The sequence below is a fragment of the Arachis ipaensis genome, chromosome B5, assembly GCF_059453495.1.
Source record: "Arachis ipaensis isolate K30076 ecotype BB chromosome B5, ASM5945349v1, whole genome shotgun sequence".
Classification (NCBI taxonomy): Eukaryota; Viridiplantae; Streptophyta; class Magnoliopsida; order Fabales; family Fabaceae; genus Arachis; species Arachis ipaensis.
The window spans coordinates 156,190,530-156,217,722 of NC_142440.1; the positions used below are offsets into that span (position 1 = coordinate 156,190,530).

The 27,193-nt window shown below is 29.6% G+C and overlaps 3 protein-coding genes across 3 annotated transcripts; 1 reads left to right on the forward strand and 2 right to left on the reverse strand.

Annotated features, from left to right (window-relative positions):
* Positions 1-850: 850 nt before the first annotated feature.
* Positions 851-5,239, reverse strand: LOC107644718 (pentatricopeptide repeat-containing protein At5g66520-like). Its single transcript, XM_016348646.3, has 2 exons — positions 4,523-5,239; positions 851-4,338 (listed from the first exon to the last, which is right to left on the reverse strand). The coding sequence occupies exons 1-2, from the start codon at positions 5,201-5,203 to the stop codon at positions 3,145-3,147; spliced, it is 1,875 nt and encodes a 624-aa protein (XP_016204132.1). The 5' UTR covers positions 5,204-5,239; the 3' UTR covers positions 851-3,144.
* LOC107644719 (hypersensitive-induced response protein 4) lies at positions 974-2,780 on the forward strand. The gene is made up of 4 exons (XM_016348647.3): positions 974-1,168; positions 1,246-1,458; positions 1,896-1,992; positions 2,104-2,780. The coding sequence occupies exons 1-4, from the start codon at positions 974-976 to the stop codon at positions 2,472-2,474; spliced, it is 876 nt and encodes a 291-aa protein (XP_016204133.1). The 3' UTR covers positions 2,475-2,780.
* Positions 5,240-21,418: 16,179 nt separating the features above from the next.
* LOC107644720 (uncharacterized) lies at positions 21,419-24,468 on the reverse strand. The gene has a single exon (XM_016348648.3). It carries the CDS (start codon positions 24,138-24,140, stop codon positions 21,651-21,653), a length of 2,490 nt encoding a protein of 829 aa, XP_016204134.2. The 5' UTR covers positions 24,141-24,468; the 3' UTR covers positions 21,419-21,650.
* Between the last annotated feature and the right edge of the window lie 2,725 nt (positions 24,469-27,193).

The window sequence follows — 27,193 nt, forward strand, 5'->3', positions numbered from 1 at the left end:
AAAGCGCCGCAAGGGTCATGACTCAAAAATGATGTGGAGTAAGTCCATGTGAAAATATTAGGCCTCAATGTTGGGGTTCAAACTCAAATTAGTGTAATGTAATTCCGAAAATGTTTAATTATTGGGCGGTTCTGATGTTAAACAAGGACACACATTGATTCCACTGTTACATGATAATAAGAATTATACTAAGAATTACTAAAAAAATATAAAATAAAATATTATAATTATTAATAACTCTCAATATAAATAATTATTAAATATTAAATTGTATTTAATTGATTATATAATACTCTTATAAAATAAAAATGGTTAAAAAAATATATATAAATTCTCATCAGAATGCGCCGCGTCAATATGGTCGTACAATAATATAATATAATGATGAGCTTAGAAAAAATTGACTAAATAATTATTTTATGTTTGTATGTAAATAAAAAATATTTTTCATCACAATTCTTTTTACATATTTTACTTTGTGTTTTCTATGTTTTTCTTTTCAATTGGAGGAAAAGAATTTTACTGGCGACCGGAACACGCAAAGGCTGAATCCTTGTTTGAACGAGTACTTGGAGAAAATTAAGTTTGCATTTAAAAGATTTAATTATTCTGTTAGTTAGTTTCACGAAATTTTTAATTAGATTTTTATATTTTTTTTAATTAGATTTTTGCACTAAATATTTTTTTTAGTTGAATTTTTATAATTTTTTTTTTATTTGAGTCTTTATACTAATTTTTTTTAATTAAGTTCCTATATAATTAAATCAATTACTATCAAAAAAGACCTAATTAAAAAAAATTATATAAAAATCTAATTAAAAATTTTGCTAAATTATAGAAAATAACAAAATAATTAAACCCATTTAAAATTTGAGAGCAAAACCGACCTTAAAAACAAAAAAGAAGAAGAAAGCGCAAAAGCAACGAGAGAGGGGAGTGAGATAGAGATTAGAGAATAGAGAAGAATAGCAAAATGGGGAACACCTTCTGCTTCTTCTGCGGATGCATCCAGCAGTCCAACGTCGGCGTGGTCGAGAAGTGGGGCCGCTTCAGCCGCCTCGCCCAACCTGGCTTCCACTTCTTCAACCCTCTCGCCGGTGAGTGCCTCGCCGGCCTCCTCTCCACCAGGATCTGCTCCCTTGACGTCCGCGTCGAGACCAAGACCAAGGTCAACTCTTTCTCTCTAACCGCTTTCAATATATATATATCCATTCTTAGGGTTTCAATTTTGTGTCGGTTCTGCAGGACAACGTGTTTGTGCAGCTGCTGTGCTCGATTCAGTACCGTGTTGTGAAGGAGAACGCTGATGATGCTTTTTACGAGCTTCAGAACCCTCAGGAACAGATCCAGGCTTATGTCTTTGATGTCACTCGCGCTATTGTTCCCCGAATGAACTTGGATGAACTCTTTGAGCAGAAGGATCATGTTGCCAAAGCTGTTCTCGAAGAGCTTGCTAAGGTCATATTCTGGTATTCATTTCATTCAGTTAGTTAGGACTTAGGTTGTTAGATCATAGTTACATGAATTCACGATAGTGTGTATTTTCCACATAAAATACTTGAATTTGGACCTCTCAAGTGAGAAAGTTAGTAAAGTGGTAAAGTAAAGGATTAATCACCATTGGTTTTGTAACTTTTATGAAATGTGTGTCCTACTATTTTAATTTAAGAGTGACTAACTCCTCACGTTACCAATTTATCAACTTTTCACTTTAGAAGATCTTTGATCCAAAATACTTCATATATGACGTACCGCGTACTGCGAATTGGTTCCCCAGTCGAAACATATTGTGTTCCATATCCATGTAACTATGAGTTAGATAATTATAAATAGCGAAAATGTTTCACTCACCTTATGACACTGCATTGCGCCTTATCATGTATCATGTCTGTCAGGTGATGGGAGACTATGGATTTAGCATAGAGCACATACTCATGGTTGATATTATACCTGATCCTTCTGTTCGTAAGGCCATGAATGAGATCAATGCAGGTAAACTATGCTGTCTATGTGGTTAGCTGCTTATTTAAGATTCAAATAGGTTAGTGCTGCTACTGTCACTTGTTTATTGTATAATGAGTGTTTATATTGCTTGTTTTGCAGCTCAAAGGATGCAACTAGCTAGTGTGTACAAAGGAGAAGCTGAGAAGGTGCTTCAGGTTAAGAAAGCCGAGGCAGAGGCCGAATCCAAGTACTTGGGAGGTGTTGGTGTGGCCAGGCAGAGGCAAGCTATCACAGATGGCTTGAGAGAGAACATCTTGAATTTCTCCCACAAGGTGGAAGGTGCCTCTCCCAAGGAGGTCATGGATCTTATTATGATCACTCAGTACTTCGACACCATCAAAGACCTTGGCAACTCCTCTAAGAACACCACAGTTTTCATACCCCATGGCCCTGGCCATGTTAGGGATATTGGTGATCAGATACGCAATGGACTCATGGAAGCTTCCAGTGCTCAAGTAAATCTCGACTGATTTTGCTCGTTACCTTTATACGGGGTATGTATGTATAGCATGTGGACCAACTTAAGGAGTAAATATATGGCAAATATTGGTACCTCTTGAACGCGTTAGTTATTTTTATTCTGAAGTTGGAGGGAGTTTTCAGGTACTCTAAAGTCCTAAACCCATTTGCTAGATAACCAAATAGAATCGCGTTACATAATTTGTTGGTCATTTCTTGCTTATTGGTAAAGTATGAAACGAATAAAGGCACAAATGTACAATACTTGCCGCTTCATGTTACAGTAGAATGAAAGAATCATAACATTGTCTGAGAAACTCGATTGTTCAGTTTTCAGCTTCCATGATCTAATTGAGTTTCCGTATTCTCTTCAGTCTCTGAGATGTTCCAATATTTTAATGCCATCACTCTCCACCTGCATGCTCCAGTGCAGAACTGCTGAATGATGTATATAATGAAAAGTGAACAGTTCAACTTTTCCATGCTTGATTTTTTTATTCTCATTTGTGCGTAATGATATATGCACAACATCATCTTTCACCCTACCCAAGCTACCAACATGTCATCAAATGCATACCTTTGTCTTGCCAACTCAACATGTCAAAGACTTTGTCATCTTTGTGATAGAGGGATACTTGCATCTTGAGACTTATTTGACAAGTTTAGCACATTCTTTAATCTTTACCAATATTCTTTGCAAGAGCAAACTCCATTTTTAAAATGGTGATATCTCGTCCTGTCTCTAACTATAATTACTCGCTCATAAACCTTGGAGATGAATTTTGTTGCTTTATGACAGTCCACACAAACTCTCAAATTCTTCACAATGCGAATCGGGGTTCCAGGTGCTGTGTTCATCAACCCAAAAGCAATAGCCAATTTCTCACTGTGTATTGACAGGGCAGTCTCTTTGTCTTCCTCGTCATCAATATCGAGCAGAAGCTCCCCAAATTCTGGAACATACCCAGCAATCTTTAACTTGGTTGTCATCTCATCCAAAAATGAGTAAAGCTCTTTACTTTGAGGATGGGATCGATCCCCAACAAGGAATTGATGGAATGTTCCATTCAATTCAATTGAACTGCAACCGGGAACCTTTTTTCTGTCACTGTTTTCATTCTTCTCTCTTAGCATCCTTGCTTCATTCCATCTTCTGGACGTGGAATATATATTACCCAATAGAACATGACACCCTATATGGTCAGGATCCATTTCTTTAATAATTTTCCCTATTCTATAACCCCTCTGCATATCTTTATAGATTCTACAAGCATTTAGTAGTGCTCCCCAAATTGCTACATCTGGAGCCATAGGCATACCTGATATCATTTCTTCGGCCTCCTTTAGGAGACCGGCACGACTGAGTAGATCTACCATGCATCCATAATGCTCTATTTCCGGGTTAATTCCATAGTCACTAACCATCAATCTGAAGTAGGACTTCCCCTCCTCGACCATGTGGCCATGGCTACAAGCATTTAGTAACGCAATGAACGTGACTCTATTGGGAGAAACATTTTCAATCTTCATTTGTTCAAAAACACTTATAGCCTCGTTGGGTTTTCCATGCATTGCAAACCCACCAATCATGGCATTCCAAGGCCAAACCTTTCGCTTCAAATTGTGTTCATTGAAAACTCTTGATGCAGATTCAATGTCACCACACTTTGCATACATGTCAATGATGCTAGCAAGAAGCTTCTCATTCATCTTGATTTCACTTCTGCCACTGTAAACATGGATCCACTTCCCTTGATCCAATGCTACTAGATTTGAACATGCTGTAAGAGCACTTACAAGTGTATATTCATTTGGCTTTGTACCTACTTGTAGCATCATGTGGAAGAAATCCAAAGCCTCCATAAAACAGCCAACCTATATTAAGTATGAAGTAAGTAACTTAGACATAGCACATCAATCAAGATATGTATTGGAAAAAAAAAATGATATAGTTTCCAATACAAACTTCTGCAATGTCTATAAATAAACAAGATGTCCAATAATGTCGAATGTTAGTAATTAGTACGATTAATTTGTTGATGTTCCAAACGAGCAATACCTGCACATAGCCGGCAATTATCGTACTCCATGACACGACATTACGCTCTTGCATTCCATCAAACAATTCCTTAGCTTTGCTCATGTTACCTGCTCCAACATAAGCAACAATCATGTTGTTCCATGAATACAAATCTCTATACTCCGCGGCCCATTCAAAGACCTTTCGGCTCTCCTCCACAAGTTTCCACTTCCCATACATAGTAATCAAAGCATTTGCAACATAGACATTATTCTCCACGCCAGTTTTCACAGCATGAACTTGAACCTGCTCCCCCTCCTGCACACCCAACCCATTCCCACAAGCACCAAAAGCAAACACAAAGCTATATCTATTAGGAAGAAGACCCGAATCCCGAATCAAAGACCGGAAAACCATGAGGGAATCACGACAGGAATCAGAGGACAAAGAATGGGCCTTGATCATAGTGTTGTAGATGAACAAGTCTGGTTGAGGAATTTGATCAAACACTTTGTGGGCATATGAAAGGGAAGCAAAAGCAAGAAGCTTTAGAAACTTATTAGCTGAAACAAAGTGTGAGATTAGGCCAGTGGTTAGTAACTGTGCATGAGTCTGCTTAATTTGCTGCATTGATTTGCATGATTCAATCAAAGAGCGAAGCCTAACACAATGATCATAATGTGAAGAAGGCCTCGTCAACGTTGAACAGAACCGAATCATTTTCTAAAACCTCCCCACCAAGAAGTCACTCGTCGGTTGCTTTTTTTTTTTTTATTTAAATTGTTAATTAGGAGCATTTTCTTATGCATTCCAACTGTTTGAAAAAATGCCACGCTTATGGTTTTTTTCTCGGTCATATTTGGTCTTCTTTTTTGTTTTTTGGTCAAGATATTTGGTCTTCTTGTTTAAAGTTTTTGGCATATTATTGGGCCAGTGTTCAATGGGCTAGTCCAGCCCATTATGTTAAATCTTGTAATGTCCCGAGCCTACTTAATTGAATGCTATTGTTGTAGTCCAGTTGCACATTTTGTGCCAAAGAAAGGGTTTCATTTAAAGTTTGAAAAAAAAAAAGGTTTTTATTTATGACAAAAGATTAACAGAATAACTTTCATTTTGATATCTAAAATGTAAAAGAATAACAAAAGAAATTTCGAATCTACCAAAGGAATGAAAGGACGACTAATTCGTAATTATACTTATTGTTAGAGTCTTCCAACTCTTTATCTTCGTAAAGTATATGTATGATCAAGTAATAAATTAAACCCAATAAATATAGAGCATCCAAAATATGTGAAGATTTTAGAGGGTAACTGGGGTTGGTGAAAATTTGATATTACATATCATCTTTTAATTTTTAGACCTCTTTATAGGGGATATTGGTATTGTTTCACATTATATTTATATAAAATAGAGTAAAGTATCATTTTTGTCCTTAACGTTTAGGATAAGTTCTAAAGTTGTCCCTAACGTTTCAATCGTCCTATTTAAGTCCCTAACGTTTCAAAATTGACTCAATGTTGTCCTGCCGTTAGGGATCTGTTAACAAAATTGACGGCAGGATAGAATTGAGACGATTTTAAAACATTAGGGAGTTAAATAAGAAGAAAACGTTAGGGACAAAAACGATACATAAAAATAAATTTTAATTTAATTTTATCTTTCAATAATATTAATTTTTTACTGTACATAGTATTCAATTATTTTTTAATTACATCTAAATAAATTACACTTAATCATATTATTTTTATTTTAAATAAATTTATTATTTTATAATTTTAAATAATTTTGATATATTAGAGACAAAAGATATAATTTATATTTTATTGTATATATATTTTTTTTTCTGCAAGTTTATATACTAGTCATTCTACAAACATTTCATGATAACTAAAAATCTTTAAGAGTTAAATTATAAAAAAAATTAATTTATTTGAAATGAAAATAACATGATTAAGTGTAATTTACTTAGATGTGATTAAAAAATAATTGAATACTATGTATAGTAAAAAATTGATATTATTGAAGGATAAAATTTAAATTTATTTCTATGTATAATTTTTGTCCCCAACGTTTTCGTCCTATTTATCCCCTCACGTTTCAAAATCGTCTTAATTTTGTTCCGCCGTCAATTCTGTTAATGGATTCCTAATGACAGAACAACATTGAGTCCGTTTTGAAAAGTTAGGGACTTAAATAGGACGATTAAAACGTTAGGGACAACTTTAGATCTTACCCCAAACGTTGGGAACAAAAATGATACTTTACTCTATAAAATATGAGTGACAAGTATAATATTATTTACAATTGAACTCATAAATTAGTAATCAAGTATTTTTAATTTAATTTTGGAGTTCTTTTTATTCCACTTAATCTTATTTCTCATACTATATATCTTTGATTAAAAGAAGTGTAATATAATTGGTAGAATTTTTCTTCAATTAAGAGGATTTTCTCAACTAATGTAATTACTAGAATTAAATTGTGTTGACTATGAATGACTTTAATTAGATTTTCCATATTTTGTTGACTAAACAAGTCATTTGTAAGTCTTCAGCTGATTGAAAGTTTGAAACCACATTTACTTACTTTTCCTTTTTCTCCCCAAAAGAGAGACACTTAGCATACTATAGTCTTGTATAATTAATTTGATTATTTATTATATGCCCAAACTTACATTAGACAGCACATTAAGGAATCAACTCAATTTTCTCACACATTTAAACATGAGTTTAATGCAAAGTCCAACCCCTTAAACGAGTGAGAAATTTATCCCTTTAATTAATTTAATTATAATTTTTCTTTCGGTTAATAAATAATAGATATACTACTTTTAAATACGTACAAAAATACTCTACTACTTGTTCTACATTCATCGCATCTATCCTCCACTTTTTGGCAACTTGGAATAAATCGAAAGGTGCCACTCACATAAAGACGTCTAAAACGTCTTTTTTTAAAGATGTTTTTTAGTAATTAAAATTTAACATATATAATCGATTAAATTATGTCATTTTTATCAAAATTAGGCTAGACAAATTGATTTAATCAAAAAAAATAGTGAATCAAATCTTGAACTGGTCTAAATTAATATTATTTTTTTATAAAAAATGACTACAATACCCTTATTATAGAGAATGATTAAAATACTCTTATTTTATATATATATATATATATATATATATATATTAATTTTAAAAATTCTAAATCCTAACCCTACGATAGAAAAATAAAGAACTAAAATTTAGGATTCTCATAATTAATATATATAATAGAAGTATTTTAGTCATTTTTTATAATAGGGTATTATAGACATTTTTCATAAAAAATAATATTAATTTAGATCAGTTCAAGATTTGATTATCATTTTTCGATCAATTTGTCTAACTTAATTTTGACAAAAATAACACGATTTAATTGATTATATGTATTAAATTTTAATTATTAAAAAACATCTTTATAAAAAGATATTTTCAGCGTCTTTATCTGAGTGGCTCCCTAGATTTAATCATTTGCAATACAATTGCAAAAGAATTTCCTAGTAATTTATGAGTTTAATTTTGATGTATTAATAGTGTAAAACATTTTATACGGTCGTATAATTATATTCATTTTTTTATAATTATTCACCCGATTAATGTAAAAAATAGTTATTTTTATTAATATTGTATTACATAATTTGATACACGTGTAAAACTATTTATTAATAATGCATTCAAATTAAATTCATAACTTATTTGAAGAAACAAAGAGTAGGAACTGTATGCACGTGTTGCATGAACATTTAAAAAAAAAAGAAAAAGAAAAAGAAAAAAGATATTAGGGTTTAGAGTAATGTACACTTAACATAAAACGACAAGCATGATATTGCAATAAGAGTAGCTAGAAACTATTATGAAGCCATCAAACCTAAGAATCTTAGCATGTTATTAGGGTTGTTGATTGAAGTGGTCCAATGGGATTAGATTTACATGTATATACAATTTTTTGCTATGAAATTGAGTACAATAATAATGGGTTTTGGTGGCAAGTTGTAGAAATTATTCGAGTGTACAACAGTAATTATTATAAAGATAATAGATGAATACAAGAATCAAGAAAGAAAAAGAGTACAATAAAGCTTTGCAATGATCACACACAAGATAAGCATTATTAGGTAAGGTAAAAAACCAAGATTTGATGGCTGCACTAAATTTGTTCTCTGAGAGTTAAGTCTTAACTAAAGCGACAAAAGCTTTCATTATTATCATGTCATTTTTATTTTCCTTCCCTTTTATTTATTTCTTATGCTAAAGACTATATTTCGTTTGAGATTGAAGCAACTTGAATTAATTCTTTCAAGTGGACAAATTAAAGGTATTATTGAAAATAAATAATAATCCTTAGGTCCAATTTGAATAAATAATTTAATTAATTTTTTTTAAAATAGTTTAAACAATAAATATTAATATTAAAAATAGTTTATAAATAAATTATTTTATATTTAATTTTTTTAATTCTAAAAGTATTTATTTTAAAAAAATATAATAAAAAACTTTTTATTATAAGAAAAATCATTTTTTTAATTTCTCTATAAACATTTAATATATTTTTTTAAAATTTTAATTTAATTTTAAAAATTATATTAGACATTAATACTACTACTTTTCATAAGTCAAAAGTTTAAAAAAATAATTTTTGAAATTTTCGAACAGCCCTTAAAAAATAACTTAATCGGATAATAATTTATGAAAAATTGATTAATATTTTCATGGTATATATACTTAAAAACGTTAGCTTGGTTTCCTATATTATTCATCATCTAAGTTTAATAAATTATTGGATTATATTTTATTTAAAAATCACTTCCTTAATTATAACCTCATTATTTATAATATTAATTAATTTTGTCAATAAAAATAGACATTTATTAAATTAATGTTTTAATAGAAAAAATGTTTTTAAATACTTGACAACCCGGAAAAGGAAATAACAAACCGAATACACCAAATTTGGACATTGTTAATTAATTGAATTAATCTTTTATATCAAATGAAAATTTTAATTTTTCATAGGTATGAGACCCTGCATTGTAAATAACAGCAAACTATTTTAACACCTCATGCTTCATTCATCTTTAATTTTAAGTAAAAATAAAAAATAAAGAAAAAAATGGAACTTATAAGAGGCTAATTTTTTTTATATTGATTAAATATATGTGTAATACATTATTATTGGAAGATTATGTGTTTTTTTTTTTGATATGGTGTTTTATTCAAATCGAATGGTCCGATTTGTTTGAAGAAAAAAATAAACTATAAATCGGAGGGTCCGATTTGTTTGAAGAAAAAAATAAACTACAAATCGAAGAGTTTGATTTGTATTTTTTATTTTTTTATTTTTTAAAATAAAATTCAAACGGTCCGATTTTAACATTAAAAATTATTTTATTTTCGAAATCACAAATCAGACCGATCAATTTGTAATTATTTGTTTAAAAAAAATTATACAAACAAATCAATGCCTCCGATTTATATATTCCATACCAATATAAAACACACTTCTCCTCAAAGCTTCTTGTTATACACCTTTCTCTCACACATAAAAAATAATAAGCGCTTATAAAAACCTCATCCATTGCTTTCAAAATGAAGGTATGGTACTATGGTTAGGTTTCAAGTGCGAATGATTATTGGTTGGGTCACTTTCCCAAAGTAGTGTGAATGTGTAATCCAATCCAATTGAGTACTAAAAATCTTGCTGATTGGTGCTATTATATATTTATATTTTTTTATTTATTTTTTTCCCTCTCCTTTATACCAATTATAATTATGTTAAATTAATGTATTAGTCTGTGTCTAATGTCTGTTGTCTAATAATGCTAAGAGGACCCATTATCATCTCTTTTTAATCAATGTAAAAAAATTGTGAGGGCTTGTCGGATGGTGGTAATAGACTAATAGTACCATAACAATTATTTTTATGGTATTGTTTTTCTTGATTCCATTGAAATTGGGTCCACCTCATATATGAGCCAATTATGCCATAGATTGGTGGGAGAAAACAATGCAAGAGAGAAAGAAGAATGAGAAAAAAAAAAAAAGAAAATAAATCTCATGCAGATAGGGATTTAATTTGTTTTGGCAAATTTATTTACGAGTAAAGTATTGTTTTTGTCCCTAACGTTTAGGATAAGTCTTATTTGTGTCCCTAACGTTTAAATCGTCCTATTTGTATTCTTAACGTTTATAAAAGTGATTTAATGTTATCCTACTATCAATTATACTAACAAATCAAATTATATTTTTCAATTATTCTCACTTGGATGTATTCATTCTCAATTAGATCTCATTTGAATGTGGTCGATTTTAATATTATACCCACTATTTGTGTTTAGATTCAATTATATCCCTAGAAAAGTGAATTATGTAAATGTTGTAGGAATTAGTTTCAATATTTGATGAGCTATTTTTCGGAGTAGATCATCGATTCTATCCCAGACATTTGTATTCTAACATCAATAAGAGATTTTTAAAACTCAAACTAAAACGCTCATGATGTGTAATTGACGACAGGATAACATTGAATCACTTTTACAAACGTTAAAGATACAAATAGGACGATTTAAACATTAGGGACACAAATAGAATTTACATACTTTACTCTTTATTTATTTATTTATTTTCTTGTAGGGTCATTAAGGGCATTAAGTGGGAGCTGCAAAAGTAACAATGTAACATACCATGTGATAGAAATGGCACATTATGGCTTGTACTTAAAAGTGTTATAGATGCTAACACAAGTGTATATATGCTGTTAAATTACAATTATTAATAATTAATATAATAAATATCCAATTTGACACAAGACACATGATTTTATATATTAGTAATCTATCTCTTGTTTTACATGTCTTTCATTTAATTTGGAACTTAATTTACTTGTTGTGCCATGCAAATGATAATATAGATTAAGTTATAAAATGTGTATGTTTCATAAATATCTTATCACAAAGGATATAAATACTTATTTATTTTAAGATAAAGATGGAAAAAAAATTTGTTTCTCTATTTTTATGTGCATACAAAGTTAGATAATTTTATGTTTAAAACAAAAAATGTATCATTTATATTTGTATCTCTTTCTTTCAAACAAATTTGTATATCTTAGTTATAGTATATTTGTATGTTTGATTATATTACATATATAATTATTCATATATATTTTTTAAAAAATTTTAACTTTTAAGATAATTGATTTTATAATATAATATCTATAACCAAAAAATTGATCTAAAATTCGATCCTTATTAGTTTAGATGAATAAAAAAATATTTATATAAAATTTATGTAAATTTAAAAGGAATATTTGTTTGAAAAATGTGTATTAAAAATATAATTATTAATGTATTTTTTTATTAATTTAAATTTTTTTACAAATATTTTCACCAATGGCATGAAGATATTATTGACAAGGATCTACCTAAAATATGCCTAAAAATATTAATAAGGAATAAGTACTATTTTGGTTCCTAAAGTTTAGAGTTAAAATTAAATTCGTTCCTAACGTTATTTTAAATTTAAAATCGTTCCCAACGTTTCATTTGGATTTGGTATTAAAATCGTCTTTTTGACTTTTTACGGATAAAAATACCCTTCACCATCACCACCTTTGCCACCACCACCTCTCTTACTCCCACCAAATACCAATAATCAAATTCAAGAACACAATATTCAACACCAACAATATATAACACATTATTCAAATTCCAAATCAACAACATCAAATTCGACAACAAAATCAACACACAACAATAATAAAATAAAAAAATAACAAATCAAAATCAGAAACAAAAGTAGAAGCAGACGCAGAAACAGAAGCAGAATAAAAAACAAGAGCAAGAGCAGAAGCAGAAGACGAATCGAAAGCAGAAGCCGAAGCAGAAGAAGATGCAGAAGTAGAAGCCGAAACAGAAGCAAAAGCAAAAGCAAAAGCAGAATCAGCGAGATGCAGCGGCGAGAACGCGAAGTAGCAGCGAGGTCAGTAGCAGTGGCGGCAATGGTGGGCCACAACGGCGTGCTCTCTCCCTGGCTCGCGTCTCCTCTCTCTCTCTCGCGAGCTCTCTCTCCCTCTGGTTCTGATTTCCAACGACGACGGCGGCTCCAAACTTCACCAGCGCCATCTCCCCTTTACCCTCTTCTGCTTTCTACTCATCTTCCTTCTCCCCTTCCCCCTCTTTCTTCCCTCCCTCTCGCGTTCTTTTTTTTTTATTATTTTATAAATTTTTTATTAAGAGTAATTTAGTAATAAAATAAAAATTTTTATTAAAAATGACGATTTTAATACCAAATGAAATGTTGGGAACGATTTTAATTCCACAATAAAATTGGGGATGAATTTGATTTTGAACATAAATTTTAGGACCAAAATAACACTTATTCTTATTAATAACTTATTTAATCATAATTAGGTTAACTTTAATAATACTAGGTTGGTTTGTAGCTGAGTTAATCACTGTGTCTCCAATGTGGACACCTCCCCACTAAACCTATATGTATATATGTCACGGGTCATTGTTACAAATTAATTTAAAGTATTGTTTGAAATTGATACTTGAACAATTTGATACCATATAATGAGGCCAATAACAAAAGCCATATAGAGTTAAAATTATCTATAATACTTCTTTCAATTTGGACCTTAGATTATTATTGTGATTTGCACATCAAAGTTGGATAATGCATTCATCTTAACACCAAAATGAAGCATTATTGAATTGTATTTGTCAAATTCAAGCCACCAAATAATAATCTCTTTTAATTCATAATCAGAAATTAGGGCCTTAGGGGGGTATATAGTTGGATTCTTATGTAAATTAATTGAAGCAATAATGTTTTTCCACTCAGTTCTTGACTCATGATATATAGACCCTATAAATTCCTTTTCCCAACAAACCATCTCATTAGCCCTATATATATTTGCTATTAGGAAAAGTATAGGTTACCAACATATTATCTGTCAATTTATTGTCAATAATAATTAATTATTATATTTTAAACACATATATAAAGAGACACATCCAGAAAATATATCTATAAAGACACTTCTATTAAACACAGTTATAAAAAAAATATTTTTATTAGACACATCCACAAAGACACTTCCATTAAACACAGTTATAAATAAGAGTTGGCAGAAGTTGGCAGAAATATTGTTGGTAACGTAGCAGGATTGATTATTAATATTACTTCGTTTATTACATGCGTTTATTTATAAAGACGGGATACTAAAATAGGGATATAAAGATATAAAATTATATTTAATAAATAAGATACAAATAAAGATATTGTATTTTAAAATATTAAATTAATATATTTTATATTTGTTATGACAAAAAAATACAAAAATATTAACTAAAAATAACTTAATTTTTATTTATTTTTTATTATTCTTGTTAATTTTTTATAATTATATTTTTTAATATAATTATATTTTTTTCTCAAATTTTTTAAATAAAAAAAATTAAATTTTTATAATTTATTTTACTTTATCTCTAAATAAAATATAAAAATATTAAATTTTATGTCTATTTTTTATGTCTTATTCTCAACGTCTTATTTTATATCCTATTCTTAAAAACAAATACAGACTTAGAGAACGAAATCCGTCACATGATGATAGGAGTTTATTGGAATTCCACTTCAAAACCATATATATCGGTACAAGAGTAACTAATTTAGGTTAATCGAATAATTAATTCACTTTTTTATTAAAATAAATGTCAAGAATTTAAATTTTACTTTGTGTATATAACAATTCATTGATGAACGATAAATTTTTAAATAAGATTCTGATTTTCGATAAATTAGCCTTAAACGAATTAGCCCTTAACTTACTAAGCTAAAAAAATACCGTAAAAAAAAATACAACAGCAATTGATAAGAATATATTTTTATATGAAAATACAAGTAACTAAGGAAAATAATATTACGAGATGAACATTTTTAATTAATTAGTATGAAAAGTATAAAATATGAAAATAATAAAAATCACCTAATATTTCTCTTCATATATTACATTTTCATGATCGGATTCAATGCATATATGTACATTTTCACTTTTATTCAAATTATAATTCCATATTACAAAATTAAATTATGCATCAATAGCCAATACAATTCTTTTAAAATAACCTAAAACTAATACTTTAAAAAGTCTTTTGTAAATATATAACCATAGAGCCAAGGAATAATGAGTAGTTAGAAATTAAACAATGTGCATCAACTAAATAATTAAAATACATTAGGCAAAATTAGTATAAATAGGAAAAACTTATACACAAATTTTAACTTGTTTCTTAAGACAGAAAGTAGGATTATTATATACCCTCCAATAATTCTTTGATTCGATATATCTAGGCATTGTGTCTAAGTCTAACCTAATTAATAATGTCATATCCTTTAAATTTCTGACAATGCTTGTTGACAAGTCCCTTATAATATAGCAATTACAAAATAATAACTAGGGCACTTTTTTTTTTTTTTTGGACTGAAAATAACTAGTGCACTTTGTAATGGAAGAGAGTACAAATGCAACAATCCAATTTTCTATATCTACAAATTTATTAATAGCTCAAATTAATAACTATAAACTTATCGTAACTATTATTTTAGGGTTTCCAATAGCATTGTACAAGAGAATAATACAAGCTTACATATGATAAAATGCATGCATGCCTCTTAGTAGGTCTAACATATTATATTATTAGAGGACCCCTTATGAAGGGTGGGTAGGGATATATAGTTGATGATAAAGAAAACTATAGATCCTAGCTAAAACCCAAGCCCAAGATTTTGATATATATCTAGCTACATATATATAGGAGATAGACGAATTGATTAATAATGTGTAATCATTGTCCCATCACACTCCACATTTTGATCGGAGTATATATATATATATATATATATATATATATATATATATATATATATATTAATGCGTAATTATTGTCATTATCACAACGCTACTACTACTTAAATTTCAAATCTACTAAAATATATACTATTAACAATTAATGTTTAGATGATTGGTTAGTATTAGAATTAGTATTGAGTAAGTATATACGAAGGTGAAAATTTAGGTGAAGTCGATTTCATGTGAAGTTGATACTTGAAAGTTGTTAGATGAAAATTTAGTTAAATCAGTGAAATTATTTAATAGTTTTTAGATATCAACTTTACGTGAAGTCAATTTTACCTGAGTTTCCACCAAGTATAAGTCACTTTAGATGTTAGTAAATTGGTTTAAGAGGTGAGGATTCTCTCTCTATATATATAATAAGAAATGAGAAATTTGTAACAGTTTTTTTCCATAGACGCATGAAATTTAGTTTAGATACAAAAATATAAATATCACTAAAAATGAAAACAATGAAATAACCTAATAATAAAAGTATAACACTGTTATTTTCTTTGAAACTATGCATAACACGGTCCTTCCTACCCCATCATTATTAAAAATTTTAACAATGCAAATATGCAATTTTGAGGTAATATATTTGTTTGTATAATTTTTTTTTTCTTGGCAATTATAATTGATGTTGTCCCATTATTCAGAAAAATATATACCTTGCATAATAGGTATCTTATAAAAAGTCAGGCCAAAAGTAATATATAATTAATTGATAATATATATATTCTGCTAAAATATGCTGAAATTAATTTTCTTTTTTTAAATAAAATGATATGGATTGCTCTTTTAATTTTTCTACTTTTGGTGGGGTTTAATTTGTTGGAACTTGGAAGAAGGTTGTATGATCAAACAACTACTACTTATAATAAGGTAATTAATTAATGAAGGATTCAAAAGTAAAATAAGTAAAATAAATTTACCATAAGATGAAATGCTACAGTAGAAGGGGTAAGTGCATCTTATAATTCCAAAACAAGAAATAAAGAGGTAGAATTTAGTGGAAGGAGAAAAGGAGGGACATTATTATTAGAAAGAGAGATTAATGATGGAGCAACATTGAAAGTGTCAAGATTCTTTGTAAAAAGATGTTCTACTTAATTAATTATCCTATACCAATCATCATATCCTCTTTCTCCATGTACAAATTATTCAAATTAATGAAAATTTTGAAATTATACCATACAGACAAATAAATTAAACAATAGATAATTAAATAAATTAAATTAAATCAAAAGCATAAATAATAAAAGAAATTAATAGTATTTTGGTTTTAGTTGGTTGGCAGTCAGAATTGTTTGGAAGTTGGAATTGCCGACATGATCATCTACTTCCAGTACACCAAATTTTTGTAGGAATTAATTAAAGATAAATCAAACTTGAAATAATCTATCTGCAAAGACTAATGAGTTCTTCAGGATCACATTACAACTCTTTTTTTTTTTTTTTTTTTTTTGAATATACTTATGATTACAACTTTTGTTCATTCACATCCTTATTTGACTTTTTGGCAGTCATTAATATATAATTAAGGAGGGTCAGACACTTTCATTATTTCTCTGGCATTCATCAGGTGTGTAGAGATACTTAAAATTCCAGAGTGATAATTTCTAAGTGTATGTATGACATATTATAACATTTGTGATAGTTTTAGAATCTAAAACCGTCACTAAATTATTATTTTTTATGTATATTTAACAACGGATTGAAACTGACACTAAATTTTTAATTTTTATAATTTTTTATTTAATGACTATTTTAAACTGTCATAATATATTAAATGATGATTTGAAACTATCATTAAATTATTAATTCCGGTAATTTTTTTGTATTTAGTGAAAAATAAGAATATTATAAAAAAATTATAATATTAAATATACATGTAACTAATGGAAATACTTGAAAATAAAGGTCACAAAAGTATTACAATATTATCTAATAGAAACACTTAAAAGTAAAGGTCACTAAATAAATGTAGTTATATATCTAATTTGTTGTAGTGCTATAATATAGTATATATCATTGTTATTTTTTTAAATGCTTATGAAATTTAAAAAATGTTATCATAATTATACAGTGGAAATATGTTATTCCTAAGTAGTGTTTCATAATGATTAATCAAATATGTAGTTGTGTGCAGTTATGAATATATGTCATTTTTTTATTAAATAAAATTATAGTGAAATAGTATTTCCATAATAATTTTCGTAAGATTTGCTTCATAATTAATGAAACGAGAAAGCTTTAGAGAAGGGATGAGAAATTACTAGTAATTAGTAATTTTAATCAACTAATTTAGATTAGTCGAGTAATCAACTCATTCGGATTAAAAAATACTGTTAAAAAAAAATTTCAATATGCTTCATTAGTCATTAGGTCTTTATCGCTTAAAATTTTGTAATTACATAAGGTATAGTAGAGAAGAGTAGTGCAGTAGTTGAATTTTAATTTAATTTTCAATTTCTATCAATTCTTTCTCAATAAGTTTATTTATGCTGACACAAATAATTAAAATTAAACAAGAGTATATATAGTGAATGTTGATATGAAATTTCAGCATTCATCACCATAATAGCAGAACACATACATATGCTCTTCATTATTTTATTTCATTATTTTTTATTTCTTCTAATAATAATAATAATAATAACAATAATAATAATAATAATAAAACTGCAGACAACATATTTAAATACCAAAAAAGTTAACAAAAATGGCTTTTCTTGCTTTTCATTTTTCTTTTCCCCTCTGTGAATCTTTGCTTCAACTTTTCTTCAACACTTTTTTAAGCAATCATGGGCATGCTAAACGGTTAATTAATCTCCAACCCTTGCAATCTTCAACTCTTGAGATTTGAGAGATATATACATACAACATTGTTGTTCATTAGGCCCCACTATCATATCAATTATAAAAGGAGTCGGTTTAATAATAATAATAATAATAATAATAATAATAATAATAATAATAATAATAATAATGATGATGATACATAGTGTAGAGGTTATTATTGCATTGGTAAATATGATACGTAATCTTACTATCATATTTTTAACATTTGCAGATGAATATTTTTTTAATGAATTTGTAAATATCATATTTTTTTATAAATTAAGTGTTTGAAACAAGAGTTACCAAAGGTTGTGTTATATACATATACTCGTTTGTTCACCGAATAATTATTGACTTAATGTTCTTCATTATCAGATGTAAAACTCAAATCGATTAGGTTTTAGTTACACTGTATCCAACATAAAAAAATATTAAATAAATCAATTTTTTCGTGTAAAAAATGACATTCTTTTTTTAGGAGATTCTAAAATCACACTCATTTTCGCTTTTATTTATAAAAATGTCATTTTCTTTCACATATAAAGAGAAATTTTACAAAAATGCATGACTAATATAAACAAAGTTGTATTAGATATATACAATCTTTACCGTAAAATAAATAATGAATATTCTGGTGATTAGGACATTCTAGTAATACTTAAAAAAAAATTAAAATTAGAGTCATATTTTTAATTAATTTACAATATGTTTTAATTTATTCATATTTTTTATTTTTTCAAATTAAAAAATTTTACCAAATAAAATACAATTTTAATTTTAGTTATATATATATATATTAACTATTGCTAAAAGTTTATAAACAAATTTTTCTGTATATATATTTAGTTATTGACTGTGTGATGGAAGGGCAGTGACATGGATAACCACTCTGAATAGTGGGCCATAATTAATCCATTTTTAGGATGTAAAGATTCTTATATATTTTTCTTCCTAGTTTGAGTTGACACATGTCAATACCATACTTCATTCAACTCTGCAGAAAAATATATAGAAAAATATCTTTATATAAAAATAATAATTAAAAGTTATTAAATAATATATTTGATTAAATTATCATGGAATCTATCATATAGTAAAAATATCTTTTATGTAAATATTCATCTTCTTAGAGATAAATTTTCTACAAGTTTAGGAGCATGATTATTGATTGGGAATTGATTCTTACTAAATACTACCCCTTTTGTGACATTGTTTCCATTACATAATAGATTTCATAAACTTCATGAACATTTTTGTCAATTGCATGATCTGTGGGATCTAGGTGCATTGGTCAAACAATGACTAGGATCAATTTGTGACATTGTTTCCATTATATGCATGCATGTTTTTCTTTTCAAGAATAAAATAAAATAAACATTACTATAAGACTGTTGAGACTTGTGAGAGAATGTTGTGAATTATTGGAAACAGAAAACGCTAAAAACCTGGAATTAAATTTAAAAGCTGAGGCCAAAAATCACCAAAAACATGTTTCCACTGTCCCTGAATTCTACATTTTCCACAAACAAAAATTTTGTACTTACAATAATATGAAGCGTTTCAAGTATTCAAGAATACTAGTATTTCAACGATTTTAACTATTTATTTCAATCTTAAAATATATACATAGTTAAAATTAACGGTTAAAATCATAATAATATCAATCTTAAAACACTCAATTTTTTCTTACAATATGGTGAATTTTAAGATTGGACATTTTAGTCTCCCAACTTTTGAAATACACAAAATTCTCCAAGTTTAATTTCGACAAACAAATTAGTTCCTAAGTTTTTCCGTCACTAACAAACGGAAAATACTGACATGAAGACTTGGATTAGCATACGTATTGTATTGTATTGTATTGTATTGTTCTCTTTAATTTGTCTTGTTCGCAAACATAGACAATTGACTGTCACGTGTGCTAATCCAAGCCTCCATGTCAGTATTTTTCATTTGTCATTGACGGAAAAACAAGGCTAGAGACTAATTCGTTTGTCAAAATTAAACTGAGAATGTTTTGTGTATTTCAAAAGTTGGGAGACTAAAGTGTCTAATCTTAAAGATCTCAGAGACTGATTTAGATAATTACTCTCCACCAAGTGTATATTCACATGCAACAGCAATTACATGAGTTAGAAATATAACAACATAACTAAATGCTGTTAGAACATAATAATCAAATCGTCAAATATTTGGCAAGTAAAAACAGCTCGAGTAAGTTCAACAGAAACTATGGAATAGAACATGAATAGAACACTCTTCATTACTGTTAAAGAGTGTTGCTACATATGAACATTCAAACTTGACACAAGGTTCCTAACTTATATTTCAGATTTTTAACTTCTTTTTTCTGTTTAAACTTCTTAGTTTAATTTTTTTACAATAAACAATAAATAAAGAGGATAAACTGTACAAGAAATTGAAACTTCTATATCAGGGTGTTTGCTGAAAGCAGCAAGACCCTTTTGTTTCTTTATTGTCAACTCATGAATTTATGTTTAGAACTTAAAATTAAGCACTGAAGTCTTTGGATGTGATTGAAATCAGGTGGTCAAAAACAGTCATCTTTCTTTTATTTATTCAGAGACACAAAATTTGGTGACAAGCAGAATCTAGACCAAGTTGTATTGTGTTATGGCATATCAAGACATTTGAACTATCAACTAATTAAGGGGCATAATTTCTATGGACTATTACTGTAGCAGTCTTTTCCACATTCATGTGAAGAAATCATGATGATACCCCATAAGATGTCTCTTTAAAGTAGTTATTATTGTTGATGAGAATTTAATTTAATAAATTATCACATTGACCATACTCATTTTGGTTTTGAAAATTCTTGAATTTCAAATATTTTGGATGGGTGCTTCATATCAACATCATACTAGTGTCAACATATATAGATAATAAATTATTGCAAAAAGGTATCTGCATAAATAACATTGTTAGAATTTGATCTACACAAAGCTCAGCACAAGAATAAGTACAAGAGGATTAACATGTCTTAGAAGCTAATAATTTCAATTAAGGCCAATTTTATACAATTCAAACATTTCTTCTTAGGTTAAAGGGACTAACCATTCTTTGTTCTCTTCATCAAATGTTGTCATGATCATAATTCATAAATGATAAAGGTTCCTCATTTACAAATTCTACAAAAATAATGGCCGAAAAAGGAAAAAGATGGATGATTCATTAGAATCAAAACTGATGATAACAAGATCACTAACATGCTTTTTACTTCTTCTAATACCCTCCTACTTCAATTCAATTCCAGGTCACAAAAATTTCTTCCACTAAAATGATAAGAGAATAATAGAAGTGCTGGAAAGAATATGATAAATCCTACAATTACACAATACTAAATAAGTTGAAAAAAGATGCAACATTACACTAAGGATGCATCAGCATAGACATCAGCTAACATACCCTCCTCACTGCTGCCGCTCATGGCAAACAGTTCTGCATCCTTCTCTTCCTCGCTACTAAAGTCTCTCCTTTCAAGCTTGGCATGAGCTGCAACATACACCATTTTCTGGGCTCTTTCCAATGCAACTCTTGATTGTTTATTTGTAGATATTTTCCTCATGAAAGACCAATTACTCTTAAATCCGCATGAGGTCGCATGCAGAAAGATAAGCCTTACCGCAATCTTCCCCAAGGATTTGAACTCACTCAAGCATGTTTCCCAAACAAGCCTACTACCCAATGGGTTTGCGACTTTCATCCTCCCCGTCGCCGGATCCCTCTGCTTTATTTGAACTGCCTGCGCATAAAGAGGGTCGAGCCCTTCTGACCTCCATTTCATTAGCTCCATCAACACAACATGAGCTTCTTCTCTCGAAGCAAGCCTTGTCAATAACTTATCTACATCTTTCTCCTGATCACGTGTCAAGCACTTGAATGGAGGAAGATACTTTCCACTTGTGTCTTTGATCAAGTAAAGCGGATCAAGAATAAATGCTGCTGCCCATGCCGGGTGATAATTCTTTCTGAATCTCTTTTCCACTATTTTCTCTGCAGGACCTTCCGCAATGTTGTACTTGGAACACCATTCTTTCACCTTGGTTCTCAACTCCTCCCAAAGAGGCAAGCATCTACCAATCAGTGGTCGCTCAGCTTCAATGTCCTGAATCATTCCTCTTATGACCTTCACAATGGAATAAACGGCTTCTAACTCATTCCAAAAGCCCTCATTCTGAACCATTGCAGCCACCTCCCTGGCCAGTGGATCCTCCATGCAGTTTAACTTAAACGTATCCTCCATCACAACCATCTGGATCACCCTTGCACAGCTCCAAATGTCCTCCAACATCGGAAACAAAGCAGCAAAGTTCTTTAAAGGGTCACATTTCGGCGAAGGGACTCGAATCAACCCTGAATACTCCATCTCCTGCATCCTGTACTTGAGAAAACTATTTCTGACCTGAGATTCATTGTCTATAAAATTCGCAACCTTAAGGCAATTCTCAATGACAACCCTGAAAAGTGGTAGCTCGTTGTTAAAATCCTTGATTAAACTAATGAACCCCTGAAGCTGACAAGAAGTATTTACCATCCAATGGTTCTGAGCCTCCAAGTTCCTCAAAGCCTTGGCCTTGAACTTGTCTGCAACAATCCCAACACACCTTTGAACAACACTTCCACTGGCACCAGTCACAGTCTCCCACAGAACCTCCTCAGCATAACTGGAAGACACAACTCCACCAGTGAACAAAGCCTTCTGGAACACACTAGTACCATTGGGAAGATTCACCACAAACTTCACCAAATTCTCACCACCACAACACAAACTATACCAATTCCTATTCTTCCAACCATCACTAGCCACCTGAAAGAACATGGCATCCCTTATCTTGGCCTCAGACTCAGCCTTGGCCTCACTGAACTTAGCATCAAGCCTTGGACCTGAGATTTCACGCCTCAAAGTATTTGTTGCAGGCAAACCAACCTGGCTTAGAAAAGCCTGAAACTTTCTGTGCTCAATTGTGGCCAGAGACACAGAACCACAAGTCTCATACAACCAATCAGAGAGCAACTCAAGGGCAGAGTTGACCTGCTCCTTACTCAAAGCAGGACCAGGTGAGGTCTTAGGGCTCTTGAGCTTCTTCACACTGTCCTCAAACATAGCCAAAGCACACAAATCTTCCTTCCCACCAGACAGCACTAAATGCTGCTGCTGATGATGATGATGCTGATGCTGATTATGATGATGGTGCTGGTTCACAGAGTTACCATGCACCTGAGTGTACCCAATTTCACCACCAAAAGGACCAAACTTTGAAGACTCCACCATTGCCAAGGCATGATTTTGATAAGGAACAGGTGAAGCCCTCTTCCTGCTATTGTTGCTATGGTTCGAACCGGTGTTGACCACTGAGATTGGAAGCGGAGAAGGAACCGAACCGGGCCTCAATCCTGTGCTGAAATTGGGACACGTGCCCCTCTTGAGATGCTCGGAAGCTGTTCTTGAAGGGTTGGAAGCAGAGAAAACAGAGTCACACAGAGAACACTTGAGTTTCACCGATTTGGGGGCGCCGGAATCGGGGTTCCGAACAAGAATGGGTTCGAGATGGGTCCAGTACCAAGCACCCTTCCCCTTTATGGCTTTGGTTCGAACCGTGATGAGTGCGTCGAACCGTTTTGTGAGGGCTTTGGCGGCGATGTCGTCAGGGGAAGGAAGAGGGTCGGTGGAGTTGGTGGAGTTTGTGGAAGCCATTGTTGGTGTTGGTGTGAAAAGGGTATCTGAATTTTGTTCCAAAATGGGGTCTTTGAGGTGAAGGGTCAGAACAGGGTGGTTGTTATGGTGGTTGGGGGTGGTGGTGAGGGTGGTGGCGTCACCATTGGGGTGGTGGCAGTGAGTCTCGTTTTGGGGCATTTAGCCATAAAGGGTCATCACCCACTGCCACTTATGCTGAATTGGAATGTTATTAATGGAAGCATAAAAAGAAGACGACTAAGTGTTTGATGAATTGTCCCAGAGAAAAACAAGAAGAAAAAGAGGAGGAACAAGAAGAAGATGGAAGAGGTTTTAAGAGAGTGTGATTGTGTTTGTGATTGTGAGAGTGTGAGTGAGTGAGAGTGTGTGAATATAGAGAGGTGCCATGAACAGGGAAGGTGAGAAAGAAAGAAAGAGAAGAGAAGGAGAGAAAAGTAGGAGAGAGAAACAAGAGAGAGAAAGTATGAGTCAACCAAATTTGTATTTCTCAACCAAAAAGGGGACAGCTTTTTTTTTAACTTATTTTATTTTTTATTTCTTTCTTTTTGGGGAATTAGGTAAAACAAATAAACCATTTTGGGAATTAAGAATGTTCAAATAGGCATAACTTATATTCATCACCAACAAAAAAAAAAAAAAAATTAAAAGTAGCACTAGTGTTTCTTTTTCTAAAACATTCAAAACTTTGTTGTTTGTTGTTGTTAAATGGTTAGACTATTAGAGTGTCTTTTTTTTTTTCTTAATTTCAATCAAGTAGAATCTAATCTAAATTATCAGAGAATGTTTCGTGATTAAAGAAAATATTGATTTTTGCATGATAATTAATATGTTTGGTAACAAAGACATAAAGTTATAATCTAAAAAATTGATCATTTTAAATAATATTTTTTATAAATATCATTTTTTAAGTTTCTACCTATAAGTAGAAGTTATTATCAAATTACACACAATATATATATATATATATATATATATATATAATCTTTTTTAATAAACAACCTAAGACCAACAAAAAAAAAAGTTGCACAACAATTCTTGTAGGAACAATTGAAGACTTCTTTTATGAGTTCCAAGTGGTAAAAGAATAAAATAAATTTAGGCAAAGAGCAATAAGCAATCTATTGATGATTTGTTTAGCCATTTTATCTGACTATTTTCATATATTATAAAGTATTTGTTAGAAACAAAAAAAATTCAAACCATACAACACACAAAAAGTATTAAATAAAATATAAATAAGTTCTTACATAATAAATTACATTAAGAAATGATTGTTGGAAAAAGAAATATTACACATTTTCCAAATCACAAAATCACTTTTAAAATAAAAACAAAAAAAACAAAATTGTGTTTTCAAATCTATGAAAGTATCTATGTTTACTCATAAATATAGCCAATAAATAGGACAATCAAATAACAAATTCATGACCAAAAAAATCACATGATTTTCAAAATCTTTCTCTTTTTTTCATTTCAACATCTTTTTTTATGCACAAAAGTAAGATAGATGTGATAATATTATCCTGCAAAATGTCATTATTTTAATTACAAATTGAATGTGTTTGTACAAAATAATTGAAGTGATCTTCTATGGGAAATCCATAAATAAAAATACGCTCTAAACAATTTCAAAGATTGTGCAATTCTTTACTCTTTTTTTTTTCCATAATTTGTATCACCATTCTCATCTTTAAAGACATTAAAGAAATTCCAAATTAAAAAAATAAAAATAATAGAAAACCCTAAGTTATAGACGTTGTTGCAAAAATTCAAAACTAAAAAATTTCATTTTGGGGAAAAATAAGACTTAAATTAGTTAACCTATTTTTTTGGGTCCAACCCGACAAGTGAAGGATTAATCCGTTGCGAATCTGAGCTCTATTTAAGAGTCTGCTGCATGTCCAAGGCGGGATTCGAACCCCCGACACTTACTTAAGCGGATGAGTGAGTTGACCACTCAACCAACCCAAGTTGATTATTAGTTAACCCATTTAAACTTTCAAAGCAACTACTAACAATAAAAAAACATGGTGCTTTGCTTTTAGTATATTCTTTTCTATATATTAAATAGCGAATAATAAAAATAAAACATTTAAATAAAAATATGGTTTGTGGAGTAAAAGGATGCCCTAATTTCGTTTTGAAGAAGATCCGAAATAAAAGTAATGAGCTAAGGAGATTCATGGTGATTGGTGGTTAGCTTTTCTCAACTCATTATCTCCCCTTTATATTAACAAGGAAATCTCTTAAAATATGAGACTTAACTTCAATTATTAAGCTACTTGTTTGCTTTTGTCGTCTTCTTATTTGATTTGAATGAGTTATTCCCATTTTATTCTTCTTTTATTATTTTGTTGTGGACATTTAGGTACAGTAATAGTTTACTATGCTGAGTTAATAGTTAAATTAATTTTTAAAAAATAAAATATTTTTTAAATTTATTTTAAAGATTTTTTAATTAAATTGATTTATCAAAAATTAAAATTTTGTCGTATTTATTCTTCAATCACTCTATTAAATTTTTTTTTTTAAAAAATTAATGTTATAAAATATTAATCAATAATATATATAATACCTAATATGTCTAATTAGACATTGATCTAATATATTTATAAAAATTTATTAATTTAATTATTTTTTTAATTATAACAATTTATTCTTAATATGACATAGCGATTAAATCGATAAATTTTTATAAATATATTTGGTCAGCATTTTAATTCCCAATAAAATTAATTATAATTTTTAAAGAACAAATTTAATTAATAAAATTTTTTAAAAATAAATTTAAAAAAATGTCTCATTTTATAAAGATTAATTTTACTATTAACCCATACTATACCGTCAATAAATATATCATTGAATTATTATACCGTCTATGAGACTATGACTATACTATTTGAGCACCTAATTAAATTAAAAAAAATAATAATATAGACCTCACTCAACTTCGAAATCTGAATCTCTATGTTATATAGGGTTATTACCTCTTATCAGTAACTGTATCAATTCTGTCGCAAAAGAATTCGATTCATTCGAAAAATTAAACGAATTAAGTCTATAAAAATATAACCCATTTATAAATAAATAATTTTTATTTGGTTGATAACTCGTGAATTAAACAAGTTCGAAAAGAGCAGACGTATATATTGATTCATTTGACTCGTTTATATATATAAACTCTTTTATTACTATGATATTGAAATTTTTAC